The sequence below is a fragment of the Ambystoma mexicanum genome, chromosome 6p (genome assembly GCF_040938575.1).
Source record: "Ambystoma mexicanum isolate Mex_15411 chromosome 6p, UKY_AmexF1_1, whole genome shotgun sequence".
In the NCBI taxonomy this organism is placed as follows: domain Eukaryota; kingdom Metazoa; phylum Chordata; class Amphibia; order Caudata; family Ambystomatidae; genus Ambystoma; species Ambystoma mexicanum.
Window position 1 is genome coordinate 1,199,766,599 of NC_090935.1, and position 15,116 is coordinate 1,199,781,714.

The window sequence follows — 15,116 nt, forward strand, 5'->3', positions numbered from 1 at the left end:
TGAAACTAAAGCTTGCATACTATCTACCTCAGTGGGAAAGACTGCAATTTTGTAGTCTTACTCCTGCCATAACTTGGAGTAATTTTTGTAAGGGAGTACTTTTCTTAAACTTCTGCTGCCTTGCCTAAGGACTGCACATGCCACATAGTCATGTTGAGTGGTTTAGTCATGTTGAGCCCAGCCTCGCCTGGTGCATTACCCGTGCAGCCTAGCAAGCTAGGCGTGGCTGGTAGCCTCCCCAGCTCCACACACAGCCAGATTGGTGACAACCTAATGACACTTTATCATGATGGGGAATGGTTGAAACCACAGACCGGAAGAGGAATTCAATCTCGTCTGGAAGAAAGGATGGTCAGGGATGATATACTGGCATTCAGATTAGTAAAAGGGATGCAAACTGCAAGGGGCAACCATTTCTTAGTTGTAACTTGCATCTTATATTATAGGTTGCAATATGAGTTGGGGGAGGGGACTCAAACACAACCTAACATTTTACAGCAATTGTTGCATTCTTTGACAACCTATCTGCAGAAACATTGCAAGTTGGTATCATGGTCTTTGTTAGCTACACATTTGTGCTTTTGTATCTTTGGTAGATTCACTTATTTACCTTTCTTTCCTGACAGGGCTAAAAGATGGACACCCACCAGTTTAACCCAATGATTTTGACATACAATTAAGTAGTTATTGGGAAAAATCCATTTAGCGAAGTCAGCAAAGAGCATTTCCGAAGAAAACTGTCACATATACAACTCCCACATTTAAAACTTAAAACCATTTGGTGTGTAAATGCATTCATATGTCCTACCTCGGTGTTATTGATTTCAACCCACGCACAAAACTATGGGAAATGCTTCTTAAGATACACCAGAATGGTGTGGTCACATTCAATAGTTCTTTCAGGTTTTCATTGGCATGGAGCAAAAACATTTTGGTCGATTCTGGACAGTGTACCTGAAGTACTCTGGTCTGACAGATATTCCTAATAGAAGAGACATTGTTACAGATGTCCCCTTAAGCAGCGAGAAGTGTAAAGGTGTTAATTTGCAACCATTGCCTCATTAAGAGACCCTTCGTCAGGCAAGGCCTCATTGGATAAGGCACCTCTTCCCACATCTTTCTTCACTCTACTCTAACGACTTTCAAGGAAAGAGTCTCGCTTTGGTGATCTTTCTTGTGCCTTGAAATTCTGTGCACTGCTTCTGAGATGCAATGGAGAAAGTGCAGGGTGGAGCTTCTGCAATCTGTAGAGTGATATACTCTTGGACAGTGGCGTATGGAAAACTGTTTGAACATCTATTTGATTTGTATTTGTCATTTGTCAGAGTTTTTTCCTTTCTGCTTGTCCCTTGTTAGGCTGTGACGTTGATTATGAGAAGAGTTAGTAACCAGAAAGCATTGAGAGGGGCTCCAGGATTTAGCAATGAATGGTCTCGGGAGGATCTGTTGAGACTATATTTAAACACTGTTTGCCACCTTTTCTGCTTATTTGTACATTTGCACCTTTCTCCAATGCTTCTGAACACAGGCCACCTATCCTCCACAAAGTCATTCCTCAAAGCTGGGATCGAAGGCCTGGCCATGGTATGACGGTGACATTGATGAATTTGAAATGAGACTTTCTGAGATGCCCGGGGTTGGACATGTGGGATGGGTGTGTGAGAGGTATGACCCCAAGCCTGGGACTTCCTTTCTGATTTCAAACTGCAAGTCGCCATACACCGCAGTGGGTTATATGTGATGTTTACCAAAGTGGTACATTTCAGAGTAGTTAAAATACTGAATTTATTTATTTTTTATTTCTGGTATTTTGGCTTTTGGTAAAATGACTGGGTACCACAGCAGTGGTATCTTATGTGGCTCAGGTGAATGGTTGGCCTCCATTTTAGGCACACTCAAGAGCAACAGATTGGGCAGCCACTTATTTGCAAAAATGTTAAGTAACAAGAGCGGTCATATTTTTCCTAAAATGTTTTATTTTCCCCAGTAACTGTACCATGTTACATTGCAAAAGTTCCCATGATTACTTGTTTTTGTGATTTGTACTGTTTGTTTGGAACAATGTTTTTTTGAATTACTGTTGATTTTGTACTGAAGTGCTTCATCGTGGGCGTTGTTGCTACTTAAAGACAAATTGATCATTATTAAAACTAGTTATATAGCATTGCGAACTGTTCACATTTTACGACTATTATTTGACTGTATACATTGCTACTGCTAGAAAACAGTAATCCTGATTTTGTGTGAATCATCATGGTATTTTACAGGTAACGAAAAGAATTCTGAGATTGTGGATGGTTTGAACGTAGTCCATTTGCAGGAAAAGGGAGCTCCTGGTGCACTGGCCCCTCCTCCGAATCCATCGAAGGACTTAAAAGAAGGCAATCCTTTGCAAGTTGGCGCAGCCAAAGAAAACGATCCCTATGATGGAGAGGACAAACTGGAAGCAGCAGAGGATGAAGATGCCAGACCGGAGGAACCAGCAAACCAACATCCCAAAAAAGAAATCAACAATGAAGAAGTGGAGCGCGAACAATTCCTCAACTTGGATGACCAAGAGGAGAAAGAGATGACGGAGGATGGTAAGTGTCCCAGCACAGGTTGGATGCTGAACGGCAAAAAACTAGTTTAGAAAGATAATCTGCTTAGTTTGGTTCTATAATTTTCCATGGTAGATTCATCCTCACAGTTTACATGTCTGACTTTGAGATGTTCTTGTGAAGAAATATTCATCCTACCAAATGGAACACTGCCTTACGAGTGACTCATTCGACACACATACATGGACAGTGAAACATGTGCCCAGTGAGATTTACTTTACATTCCCTCAATTTGGATAAAATGAAAACCATATATGAAACACTGATCCACATACAACAACATTTTCAAATATGCACACAACACACTTGGGCAGGGAAGTACCACATTCAGTAATTTACAAAAAGAATTTGCACACCTTGCAGCGAAAATTGCTCTACACTTGTGTTGTGCTTCAAGAATCTTCATGGATATGTAGAATCGTGGAGTGCACTTGCATGTTCATTGGCCGGTAGGGTGATTGACATCAGCCTTTCATTGTGAACTAGCTTATTGTGCTGTACTACCCAAATAAGCAGTATTAAAATACCTCTAAATCTTATGATCTTGCAGTTGCCACCACACCCATTGGGGATTACAGAATAAAAGAGCATTTTGACAAGTTAGGACTTTGCTGAAGGGAGCTCCTTTGGCTGCCAATTTTTCTTTTTGGGTCCACCGCGCACCATCTGGGCTGCAAACTGCATTGTCAAAGGAGCTCTGTCATGGTAGAGGAGTACAGCCCACCTACAACATCCCAATCTCTATTCAGGAGTCAAACTAATGGTGGCGCCCATGCATCATATATGAGCCAAATCTGTGTTGCTTCAGTAGGTGACATTAAAGTTCTACCTTGGAGCCCATAGGTCACACATGAACCAAAACGATGCAGTCTCAGAAACAGATACAAATGGCACCTATGGGTCAAAAATAACCAACCATAGGAAATTGACACTAAAACCCTATCTATGAGCCAAGCAGTTTAAGAAAAGTTTTGACACCACAGAGCCATTGCTCACTTCACCGCTACCTGGTGATCTATGTTTTCCTTTTGCCATCTCTTCTGGATTGATTCGTTTTCAAATTTGACGTAATGTAAGGCTTTTAATTTGAGGACTTACTTGGATGTGTATGGTGTATTGTGTCCTCATGGCGCTGAGCACAATGCTGTGGCTAACTGACATCTTGTGGGAAGTTGTGAATTAATCCAGAAATTAAGATGTACATGTGTGTCATTAGTGTCATGCAGAATCCAGGTTAGGGGTCTTTATTCCTTCATATTATTTTAGTTTTACAGTGAGTGGGCACTGAATAGAGGGGATTTAGGCACAAGCAGAGTTTTGTCTATTGCTTACCATAGATTAGTCCTATCGAGAATGGAGGGATAATGAGCGTATTCCCTATTCATGGATCCGATGTTGACATTTTACTGCAAACCTATATCCTCAACTAATTCAGGGGGTTTGAAGGCTTACCAAGAGTTATGTTACCTTGCAGTCAACACGCTGAGGAAAGAGGACAGCTGGATCCTGCACCGGCAGCAAAAGAAAGTTGTAGAACAAGGAATGTACATTTTCAAGATGGCAGACGGGTGAGACGAAGGCTTTGTCAGGCCGCCTAAGCCCGAAGTAAGGACAGGTACACTCAGACCAAGCAACCAATGCCAACCCTGCCATTGTAAGACACAGGTGTAGACATTGAAGTCCAACCCACTGATAGGAAGGAGAACACTACATAAACTTCAGCTTCCAGTGAGTCAATGTGGCTGAAGATTAGAGAGAGTTGGAAAAAACAGAGGCTAAGGTGACAGAAAAGGATGGAAAAGTGATGGCAGTAGAGAGCAGTGGGAATAGTGTTAGCTAAGAAGTGAAAGGCAGTGTTGAGAACATGAGTGTTAAGTTGGAACATAGCAGGTGGAGGAGAAGGGGGTAGTGATGGCGTTATAGTGAAGGGTAGAAGTGGTAATAGCATTGAGTTAGAAGGGATGGGAACATCAGGTAGTGAAGGTGGTAAGGAGAAGTCAGAGTAGATAACATCCACAGTAAAGGAGAGGGTAGCATCTGAAGGGGAATGGGAGGTGATGGTAGGTGAAGACATCGGGTAAAGAGGTGGGGGTTGGGAGTAGGTGGGCTGTCTCATGGTCAGTGTTGGGCAAGATTCGGCGCAGTACCCTTTGAGTGCATCAGGGCTTCCTGACTGAAGTTATCCATATTTGGCATGTTACAATTGCTGTTCTAGTGGATCTTAGCCTTGTGAAGGTTTTAGTTGAACAAAACCAAACAAATACTTAATGTAACAACTCTTCAATAGATCCTCATCGCCTGCCGCCAGTGTTGGGCAAGATTTGGTGCAGTACCCTTTGGGTGCACTACAACCTTGACCTCCTGACAATAGGAAACCAACCTTTGGTAGAAGTCTGTAATACACAGGTTGGTAGTGTGGCTGAGCATCCAGGCTCATCTCAAGAGGGGTCAATGTGAGCAGTAGGGTGGTTACACAGATTCACAGTGACAAGTATCCAAATAAACACTTACACTCAGGGTTTTTTTATTAAACAATTATTAATTTATTTAACTGTCAGTTTGACTAAGCCTTCATCAGAAGAGGCAATATAATAGTAACACAGGAATACACTCCAAAAGACACTCTTAGTTTCTCTAAATCAGCAAGTACCCATTTGGGATACACACACTTCCTACACCCTCAGGTGACTTAAATAGCTAGGACACTGTGGACATTAATATATCACTGGTACATTTAGAGCAGTACAGAGATTATGTAAAAGTAAAGAGTTTTTCGAATAACACGAGATCACACAAATATTCTTAGGCAGATGAGTACTTTTCAACCCCCCAATGCAAAGTAAGTTAACCCTTTCCTGGAAGGAAGGCAAAAACACAGGTAAGTAAAAGTCTTGTACAATGTTTTAGAATTCTTTGTAGAAAAAGTAGAATCAAAGTAGGGCCACAAGCTAGGAGGCTTGTGAGGTGTAGAAGATGCCAGCAACTCTACGGGATCAACCAAAACAGGTCTCAACTGAGAACAAGTAAGGCTACAAGACAAGAGGTAAGTTCTCTTAGACTTTACGGTACCTTTGGTTAGAAGAAATGGTTCCAGCTGGCTTCTGTTCCTGGGTGGCTCTGCAGATCCTTTTGTTCCTGTGCCTCAGTCATGGGGACAAGAGGGTGGACTTCTGGGGACTCCTGCAACGGGACGGTCGGCGGCAGCAAAAAACCTTCAATTCAGTGGCACGTCAGTGTTTCAGCTCCTCGCGACTAACAGCAAATAGCAACACTGCGGTTCTCGGATACCACTTAAGATTTTCCTTGCTTCTTTGGTCCAGCACTCTGTTGAGGTTGCTCAGGCTTGGCCAGTCCTGCTTCAGGGAAGTACGGAGGATCTTCCTAGCGCTCGAGTCCGACTTAAAAGCGAGCTACTCGATTTGGTGTTCCTCTCCCTGGCACTTCGGTTCCAGCAGCAGCAGTGGAAGTACAGCCAGCTTGGAGAGGATGTCTAAACGAGTTCACTTTGGAGTTGATTGATCCCACCAACTCAAGGGGAGAAGTTGACCTGCAGGGCTTCTCTAGTCGAGGCAAATTCGGAGCTTCAGCACAGCAACAGAGCTTCACTGGGCAAACCAATGGCCCAGGAGTAGCAGCAGGCGTCTCTTCCAAGTTCTTCTTCGAATTCCTTCGTCCAGTGGTCGACTCTGCCTTCCAAGCCAAAAAGTCTTGCCTTTTATGCAGATTACAACCATTCATTCCAGCGTAGCTGTCAATCACACAGCAGGGTGGCTGTCCTTGCCGGACAGCCAGCTGGCCAATCACCTTTGGGTGCATTCCTGTAACCAAGGGGATAAGCACAGTGAGTTTTGGGCACCACCCTCACTTCCTGCCCCTGCCAGACATACTGGAGACAGAGGCGAGCTTCACTCGTAAATCCCGCCAAAGACAAAACAAAAGGAGTAAATATCAAGAAGGACCTTTCCAACAAGAAATGGCGAAAAAAAATGAAGACCGGAGCCAGTTTGACAAAATGGGCACCCATGGGTGCTTTACTGCAGCTGCGAATGCAGCCCGCAGTAAAAACTCCCAATGGTAGTTAAAAGTAAACCACTGCCACCAGCCATTAATTGTAGAAAGGGTAACCTACAAATGTTACATGAGAAACTAGAAAAAGGGGATACTAAATAACCCCTCCAGCACCCTATTGTAAGAAAGTGTGTGCTGGGTCTAGAAAGTTAAAATTTGTAAGTAAAGTCAATTTCACTTTACTGCTCTTGGAAACAGTAGTTTATCCAAGAGAAGGTATTTAAACCTTTGGGAAATTTGAAAGACTTCCCTGTGCCACTGCACTGAAGGTTCTATGTGCCACAATGTACAAAGATGATACCTATGGAGTTTGTCAGACTCCAAAACCAAAAAGAAACGCAGAGTTTAAATCACAATAAAATGCATGAGCGTGGGAAAAAGGTCTCACTCTCTCTAGGTTGAAAGTTAAAAAGTCCTATAGTCCAGAAAAAGTGCTGGGTGTCTCTAAGGTATAGAGGAATTGCCACATTTCACAGAATTCTCCCTAACAGTCAGACAGAAGAGGAAGGTTCTGGAAAGCCAGGTTGGGAAGGTGGGAAGAGGAACGATAGTCTACTAGAGAGGCTATGAAAATATCAGATAGGCAAAAGTAAAAGAAGCATTAAAGGCAACGGTTAGGGGAGGCCTCAATGGATAACTATAGCTCTGCCTGCCAGCTGCTCTCACTTACCCGTCTGCTTGCAAGGTTGCACTCGAGTCCATTTTGGAGTACAAGCCCCAAAAAGCCTGAACTACTCCCATCACCTGAAGAAAGGGGTTGGGAACACTCGGGGAGCAAGGAAGGGTGGCTTAACCTGTTTCTGAAACTAAAGGACTGGGATGGAGATTAGCGAGACCTGCACTGAGGAGGTAATTGTGAACTCAAATCTGTGGTCTTGGCCCAGTCAGATCTGACTGGGCATGTCTGATGGGAGTCAAGAAGGCTTAGACTTGTAAGCCAACAGAGTACGGCAATGCTATTACCTTCAAGGTAGGAACCATTGGTTCCCACTTTGAGGACCTTTTATAATTTCTCTCCCTCCGTAATCCTTGGGGCACGACCCAACATGAGACCCTAGCTCCCACTATTGAGAATAGTGGTCTACCCACCTAGTTTAGTAAGACTTGTAAGGTGGGATCGGCCCGAGTCGAAGGCTATCCACACTAGTAGGATTTTCCAGGGCTTCCTGCAGTTCAGAGGTGTGGCACCTTGTACCGACCAGCACACCGATGACAAAGACCTTGATGACCACTGAGTTGCTAAGAACTCACCCAGCAATATGGAGTTGGAGCTATTTGGGTCAACAAGAACTCTGGCCCTACCATATCACTCCTAGGAGCGGGCTGCAGTGAAGCAGACCTCACTGCAAACGTCGGTATTCACTAGCCCAGCCCCTGCATAATCCTTATCTGGAGAGAGACCAGAAGGTTCAAGAGGACCTCCTCTCTTTTTCAAGTCACAAATGTATGCCACCTGTACCCTGCCAAAATGCAAGTCAACACAAGAATTCTGTTGCCAAGAGGAGCAATCACTGAGGGAGGAACATCAACATTTGCCAGATTCCTAGACAGTTTAGTGGTAGGAGAGATGGCCCTCTTGGGAATCTGCAGGCTCAAACAACAATGCTACTTGTATCCCTACTGCAGATGTATGTGGAAGGACAGGAATCCGAGGCAATTTTCAACAACTTTGAACACACAGCAGAGGCCACTGGATGGAAGAAAACAAGCTGAAGGCATAATGCTGATGACTGGGCCCATTAGAACACCCTCCGGAACACCATCATCGAGAGATTCAACTGGAAGACAGATTATCACAGATGTCATCTGAGTGACGTTAAATTAAAATGTAGGTGACACCTAGGCAGGTGTTATACAGAATACACTTTCTGGTGAAAAAGTAAATGGGGAGGAAAACAGACAAAAGAGCTCAAGGAAGAATTGGTTCTGGAGCAGTCCATGGATTCCCTACCCATTCCCCTCCTAAGAATGTTGAGACAATTCCACAGGCCAACCTTGGAGTTAGCCATTCAGACAACCATCGGGGTAGAACTGGCACAACATTGAAGACCTGCTAGACCAAGCCTACCTGCCCTGAATCCAGGTCGGTTACCACCCAAACGAGCCACAGGGTTCACCGGGGGACCTATTTTGGCACCAGCCTAGGAACATGCACGCATAGAGTACATTAATGTAACCCTGGAATGCCCGTGGCATCCAAAGGCTGAAACACTTGTGTATAGGTGCATTATAAATAACCAACCAATAGATCCACCGAGTTATACCAGTGAAGCCCATTGATAGTGATGTCCAGGAGCCAACTGCGCCAATGCATCCCGCCATCTGTTGTTAAAACGAAGGCCAACTGAGGTACTTTGCCCATTTCTGTTCAATCCCTCCAGCATCAGAACTGATCCCAGAAGTCATGAACAAAGTAGATAGCACCTGTTTAGAGCGAGCGTACAAATCCTGGAAATGGCTGAAGTCAGAAATCCTCACTCCAGGATACCCAGGCGGCATCTACTGCATTTTCATCATCCTCAGATCCAGCCAGTACAGGCGATATTGGACTCTGGAAGCCAGGAGACCTCATTCTGGTCAATCTAGTACTCGGCAAGCAGGTCCTCCAACTCTTCCAGGTGCCAGTCTCATGCATCCATGGTGACCACAGTGTGTACCCAAAAGCCTGACTGAAGTTCAGCATGGCAACAGCAGTCCAAAGCATAGTGGAAGTGTTTCCAAGTCTGCTAGAAGAAGTGATGCTGCGTGTGGGCTTGCCGCAGTTTGATCAGAGGTTTAGGATGGCCCAAGTGGAGGCGTCATCTGGTTTGGGAAAAGATTTGGTTGGTTGGTTGGTTGGTCGGACCACTGAAGGTTTTGGATTTTCCTGGGATCTAATTTCAGACAAAGAAATAACCACTTGCAGAGTATACTCTTCCCTAAAATTTTAAAACGAAAGGAACCAGTGGCAGGTATCTCACAGTCCCCTGTCTGGTTTTGGTGCGCAAGGGGGCGGGGGGGACTCTGGGAGCGAGGTGCCTCTCCAAGCCAGTGGATGGCAGTTATGGTGAGCATCCCGTGGTCACACTCCGTTGGTCCCTGTTACAGTACAGGTGACCATCACAGGACATCAGTGCAGAACAGTTCTGCTAGCCTGGACTTTCTCCAACCCCCTAGCCAATCTGGGGCGGACAGTCTTAGTGGCTCTAAACCCCCTTACTCCCCTGCGCCCACCACCACCAGTACCCCGTTAAGGCCATGCATGACAGTTATAGTGAAACCCACTCTCTAAATGGAAGAGCTTGAAGCGAGAAATCAAATGCTTAATTTTTAAAGTCCTTTTCATTTAAACCATCTGAAAAACATTTGTCCTAATACTGTTGCATTTTTACCCGCAGTATCCAAGAAGTCACTTTCAAGCCCCAGTCAGACGCTCTGTGAAGGCCAGAGATCCACACTTGATACACGGTTGCAAGTTCAAACATTTTCAACCATGGGCATCATAACAGCTGATAGTATTGTCGGCTCGCGGTTTTCCTGCTGGGGAGTCAATGCTGCTGGTTTGTGGGTTTTCTACTGCAGAGTTACCTGCAAATGTAGTAAGGGGAGCAATTTATTGTCTATTAGCCCAGTATTTCCTCGCTGAGGGTATAATGTTGATGTTTCACAGCAGAATTTGATTTTCTACTCATTCAATGGGCTTCGATGCTTACCAAGAGTATTTTCAGCATCTAATCCACATGATGAGGAAAGAGGAAACCGGCACAAATGAGGGGTCGAACAAGGAAAGTACAATCCAAATTGACAAACATGCCATATAGGCTTGGTCCAACCCCTTAAACAGAAGGCCAGGCGTGTCCAAGATCAGCAGCCAATCGCAAGCCTGCCCCAATTACAAGGCACAAGTGGAGCCATTCACCCAAATCCCAATCCAGGAGGGAGAGCACTATATAAACTACAGCTCCTAGTCGGTCAGGATGGATTTCAGGTGGCTAGAGTTTGGTGCTGGCTGAAGATTGGGGAGAGTTGAAAGCTGAAGCGGGAGAGATGAGAGGTTGGAAAATTGGCTGCAGTAGAGCACAGGATGAGGTTTGGAGAGCTTGGAGTGAAGAAGGCTGTGATAACACCAGGGCGTTGGGTGGTTCCAAAGGGGAGGAGTAGGTAATAACATCAAGTGGAGGAAGAGGTGTTAAAGCCAGGTGGAGGAGGAGGCGATAATTTCAGGAGGTGAAGGTGGCACAGCGAAGGAGGAGGTAGCAAGACCAGGTGAGGGTAGGGGGGGCAGCTGGAGGTGGTAACATCAGGTGGTGAGGCAAGGAACGCCTTGCCCCCATGCAGACTTCACTCCTACCAATACTCCCTCTCCCCACAGACCCCAGATCACTAGTAGACCTGTACACCAAAACACTATCTGATGCTGTCAACACGATGGCTCCCCTCAAGCCACGCAAAACGAAACCATCAGCACACATCAACTCTTGGTTCACCCCCAAGCTCTCCGCTCCAACAAAACGATCGGCAGAAGCCAACTGGAAAATATCACTCTCTGAGGATAACAAATCACTGTTTACATTATCATCCAAACAGTACACTAAAATGATCTGCCAGGCTAAATCCTCCACCTACAACACCCGCATCACAAACGCCAAGTCCAACACTTGAGAAATCTTCGCTATCCTTAGGGAACTGGAAACCACAATCTCCCCACCAATCACCATATCAAAAGAGGGCACCTGATGCTCCAGCATTCAGAATGCTATGCTTGGAAAAATTAGCATCCTGCACAATAAGATTGACACCAAATAATCCCTCATCGATCTCTCACAAGTGCCGACATCCACCATTCCACTACCTGCCGCCCCCCACTCCACACTACTCCTAGATTCCACTTTACCAATGTCTCAGTAGAGGAAGTAAAAACTATCCTCAATAGCCTCTAGCCCTCTTGCTGCAAGGGAGACATTTGCCCACCCACTCTGGTCTAAGAATGTGTAGAGGAGCTAGGGCATCTGATCAGTCTTCATCAATGCCTCCTTTAATACTGGCTGTGTTCCCTCCAACCTCAAGGAAGCCTGGGCTCTCCCATTAGTTAAAAAAAAAAAAACACTATCGCCCCATCACCACGGTTCTCTTCCTGTTAAAGATCTTGGACAGAGCAGCCTACCTGTAAATCCAACGCCACTTAGCAGCCAACTAGATCCTAGGCATAAGCCAATCAGGCTTCCGCCCAGGTCACAGAACTGAGTCAGCCCTGCTCGACCTGAAAATCCAGATTGATGAAATTGGGGATGAAGGCAACTCTGCACTGCTACTCCTGCTCGACCCATCGGCAGTATTTGACCTGGTAGATCATAAAATATTAGGTCAGCACCTCGCCACCTCAGCCTACTTCTTCCCAGAAGCCATCACCTGGATTAACTCCTCCCTATGAGATAAATCAATCCGAGTCTTTGTAGAGAACGCCAGCGCCCTCCCACCCCCCGACTCCCATTCCCTGTGGTCTGCCACAAGGCTCCTGCATGTCCCGTACCTTTTACAATAGATTCACGATTCCCCTATCCTCCTACACCTCTTGGGCATCTACACAGAAGACTCAGCCACTTTAAACTCCATCTGTCTAACCATCCAAGCCTGGATGGCCACACACTGTCTGTGTCAAACAACGATAAAACTGAGATACTCATAGTGGGCCTCTCTCGGTTCTAAAAAGACTTTACCCCCAATATGTCTCTTTTAATATTGATGGCCTCCCCATCCTGGTCTCTCCTTTTGTGAAAACTCTAGGGGTATACCTTAATGCCTCCCTGTCCCTATCGCGACAAGTCAGTGCCATAGCATTGGCCACAGCCTACTCCACCAAACTGATCAATGCATCAGACGGTTTCTCTCCCCAGACAGCTGTCTCAGCATAGCCTGACCCACTATTGGATCCAAGCTCGACTACTGCAACGCCCGCTTTGCAGGCACCACTGATAAAAACATACGAAAACGACAAGACATTCAGAACAATGCTCTTCGAGCTGCCCTGAACATCCCGACGAAAGACCACATCATGGCAGCAAGAAAAAAAGCTCACTGGCTCCCAATCCGTGAACGGATCACCTTTAAAACACCATCACCCCAGATGTCAAGAATGCCCCACCCCCCCTACTTGTCTCAAAATCATACCAGAAACAACTCCTCCAAACCCACCAGAGAAGCATACACCAACTGCATTACACAGCCCAAGTTCAAACAAGCCAAAGCCGGTGCATCCAGCTTCCTGACCATTGCTGCCGAACACTGGAACATCCTCCCCATACCTTGAGGACTGAACGTTCTTAATGGACCTTTCGAAAGGCGCTAAAAACTTTGCTATTCGCCTAACTGACAACTTCAGCAAAATTCTCATGACGCTGTCGCTTCTACTTAAAATTAATGTATAGTGTTCTTTGCCTATGTAACTTGCAACTTAAAAGCGTCTTGATGCCTCACGGCTTAGTGCGCTATATGCATGTAAAAATAACTAAATACAATAAATAAGTGCAAAGAAGGAGCAGGTGGAAATGTTGATAAAGAAGGCAGAGGTGGGACATAGGAAAAGGAAGAGGCCAATCCTGTTGCTAGACCGATTAGGAAAGCTCTTCCTGGCCAGGTTGGCCTTAGTATGGGCCAGAAGATAGGAGGAAGAATGAGTAGGGAGCATACTATAAGATCAGAAAGGTAAGAGGGGGAGAATCAGGAGGGGCCATGTTTTGCTCAGGCTTAAAAGGATACCTCTCCAGCTCTCCCTGGCGGCTACTTTCTCTGATTGGTGTGCTGGAAAGACTATGCTCGAGAGTCAGTCTAGTGGGAAGCCTACAACTTGTCCATCACCTGCTAAAAGGGTTTGGGAAGCCGTTGAGTTTGCCATGGCCAGGTAACTGGGAGGGGTGTTGGAATCCATTTCCAAACCACAAGGACTGGGATGGAGGTTCATTCAAGTGATGGAGAAGGCCAGAGAACCCAAAGTGACTAGGGAGGAAATTGTAGGGGGCCTCCCAGGGACTGAGAAGCCAAGTTAAGTCAAAGGACGAGGCTCACCCTGACATTTTGGTTTTGGAAAGGTCCTGTTTATACTTTAAGCTGGCTTCTTTTGTTATTAACTCCATAAATAAAAGTTGAGCTCAAGTATATGGGCTTAGATTAATTCTTGGACCCAGGCAACTCTGTAACAGTAATTAAAAATGATAATTTCTACATCGTAATACTGATTAAAGTCTTTATTCCACTCTGAACATGGCACAACCAGTGGGATCCTGGCATGAATTCACCTGCCGAGTTGAAAATACTTGAGGAATGCTTGGGGCCATTTATTTTTTGCATTGTTACTGATTGCATTTCGGCAACTGTTTTTTCAATTGCAAGGTCATCAAGTGCATAGCAACCGCACTCAAAATCCTCACCCTCACACACAAATGCCTCTTTCCGCCCCGTCCTAGCTATCAGAGACCATCTCCAAACCCTCCTCCTCACGTCCCACCAGGACGCAATACACCAACTTACTCCATATCCCACGCATCAAAAAAGCCAAAGCGGGTGGCCTAAGCTTCCCCTACATTGCTGCCAAGTCCTGGAACGCTCTACCTGCAGACATTAGAGCGGAGAACTCACTCCCAATTTTTCGTAGGAAACTTAAGACCTCCTTCCTTGCACAATGATATGTGACACTCGCTAACGTATGTAAATATACTGCACTGTAAATTTGTACAAATGTCATACCTGCTCCTGTAAATTATGTATTACTCGTGTATATGCAACTAAGATATGTCTGTAACAAGCGCCACGATGCCCCCGGGCTGACGTGCGCTCTACAAATCCAAATAAATAAATAAATAATTTTAATTATTTTTGGGGTTTTGTTACCAGGTGCGTGGTAAATAAATACATATACTGTTCTTTATAATCTCTTTGCAGATGGTGACCAGGCCATCGAGGAACAAGATACAGAAAATGAAGTTGCCAAACTTCCCGACTATAATGGGGAAGAAGGAAATGAGCCAGAACCTGAGGCCAAAAAGCAGGCTGAACTAGCAGGGAATGAAATTCAGTTGAAAGGTAAGTGAAATGGATAAAATGTGTGTACTCGTCTGTGCTATATGGAATTACAATAATGATCTCAGACCAAATAATCGGACAGACTCAAAGAAAGTACTACTTTTTTCTCATTTAATAAAGCATGGAGAACTGGCAGACATCCGACTAATGCATGCTCACACACAAAGCAGCTTGATTACATTTAGAGGTCTTATACCCAATATGCATCATCTATGTCAACACTCTGTGGCAAATCATAAAGGGAACATGTCTACATATGGAACATATAAGGATTAATGCTTCATTGTCTGATTAATGCCCTTATCTGTAGGGCACTCCTTGAACTATCTCTAAGCACGTGTAGAACTGATTATAGCGGACATAATGGCAGTGGATTGGTCTACGCAACATTGT

General features: G+C 45.1%; 1 protein-coding gene across 2 annotated transcripts in view; it reads left to right on the plus strand.

Moving 5' to 3' along the window:
* GOLM1 (golgi membrane protein 1) overlaps positions 1–15,116 on the plus strand; it is a 499,462-nt gene that overhangs the window by 371,888 nt on the left and 112,458 nt on the right. For both annotated transcript variants that reach the window (XM_069625846.1, XM_069625847.1), the window contains 2 exons: positions 2,268–2,582; positions 14,583–14,723. In XM_069625846.1, coding sequence (XP_069481947.1) covers positions 2,268–2,582; positions 14,583–14,723 — 456 coding nt within the window. The remainder of the gene's footprint in view (positions 1–2,267; positions 2,583–14,582; positions 14,724–15,116) is intronic.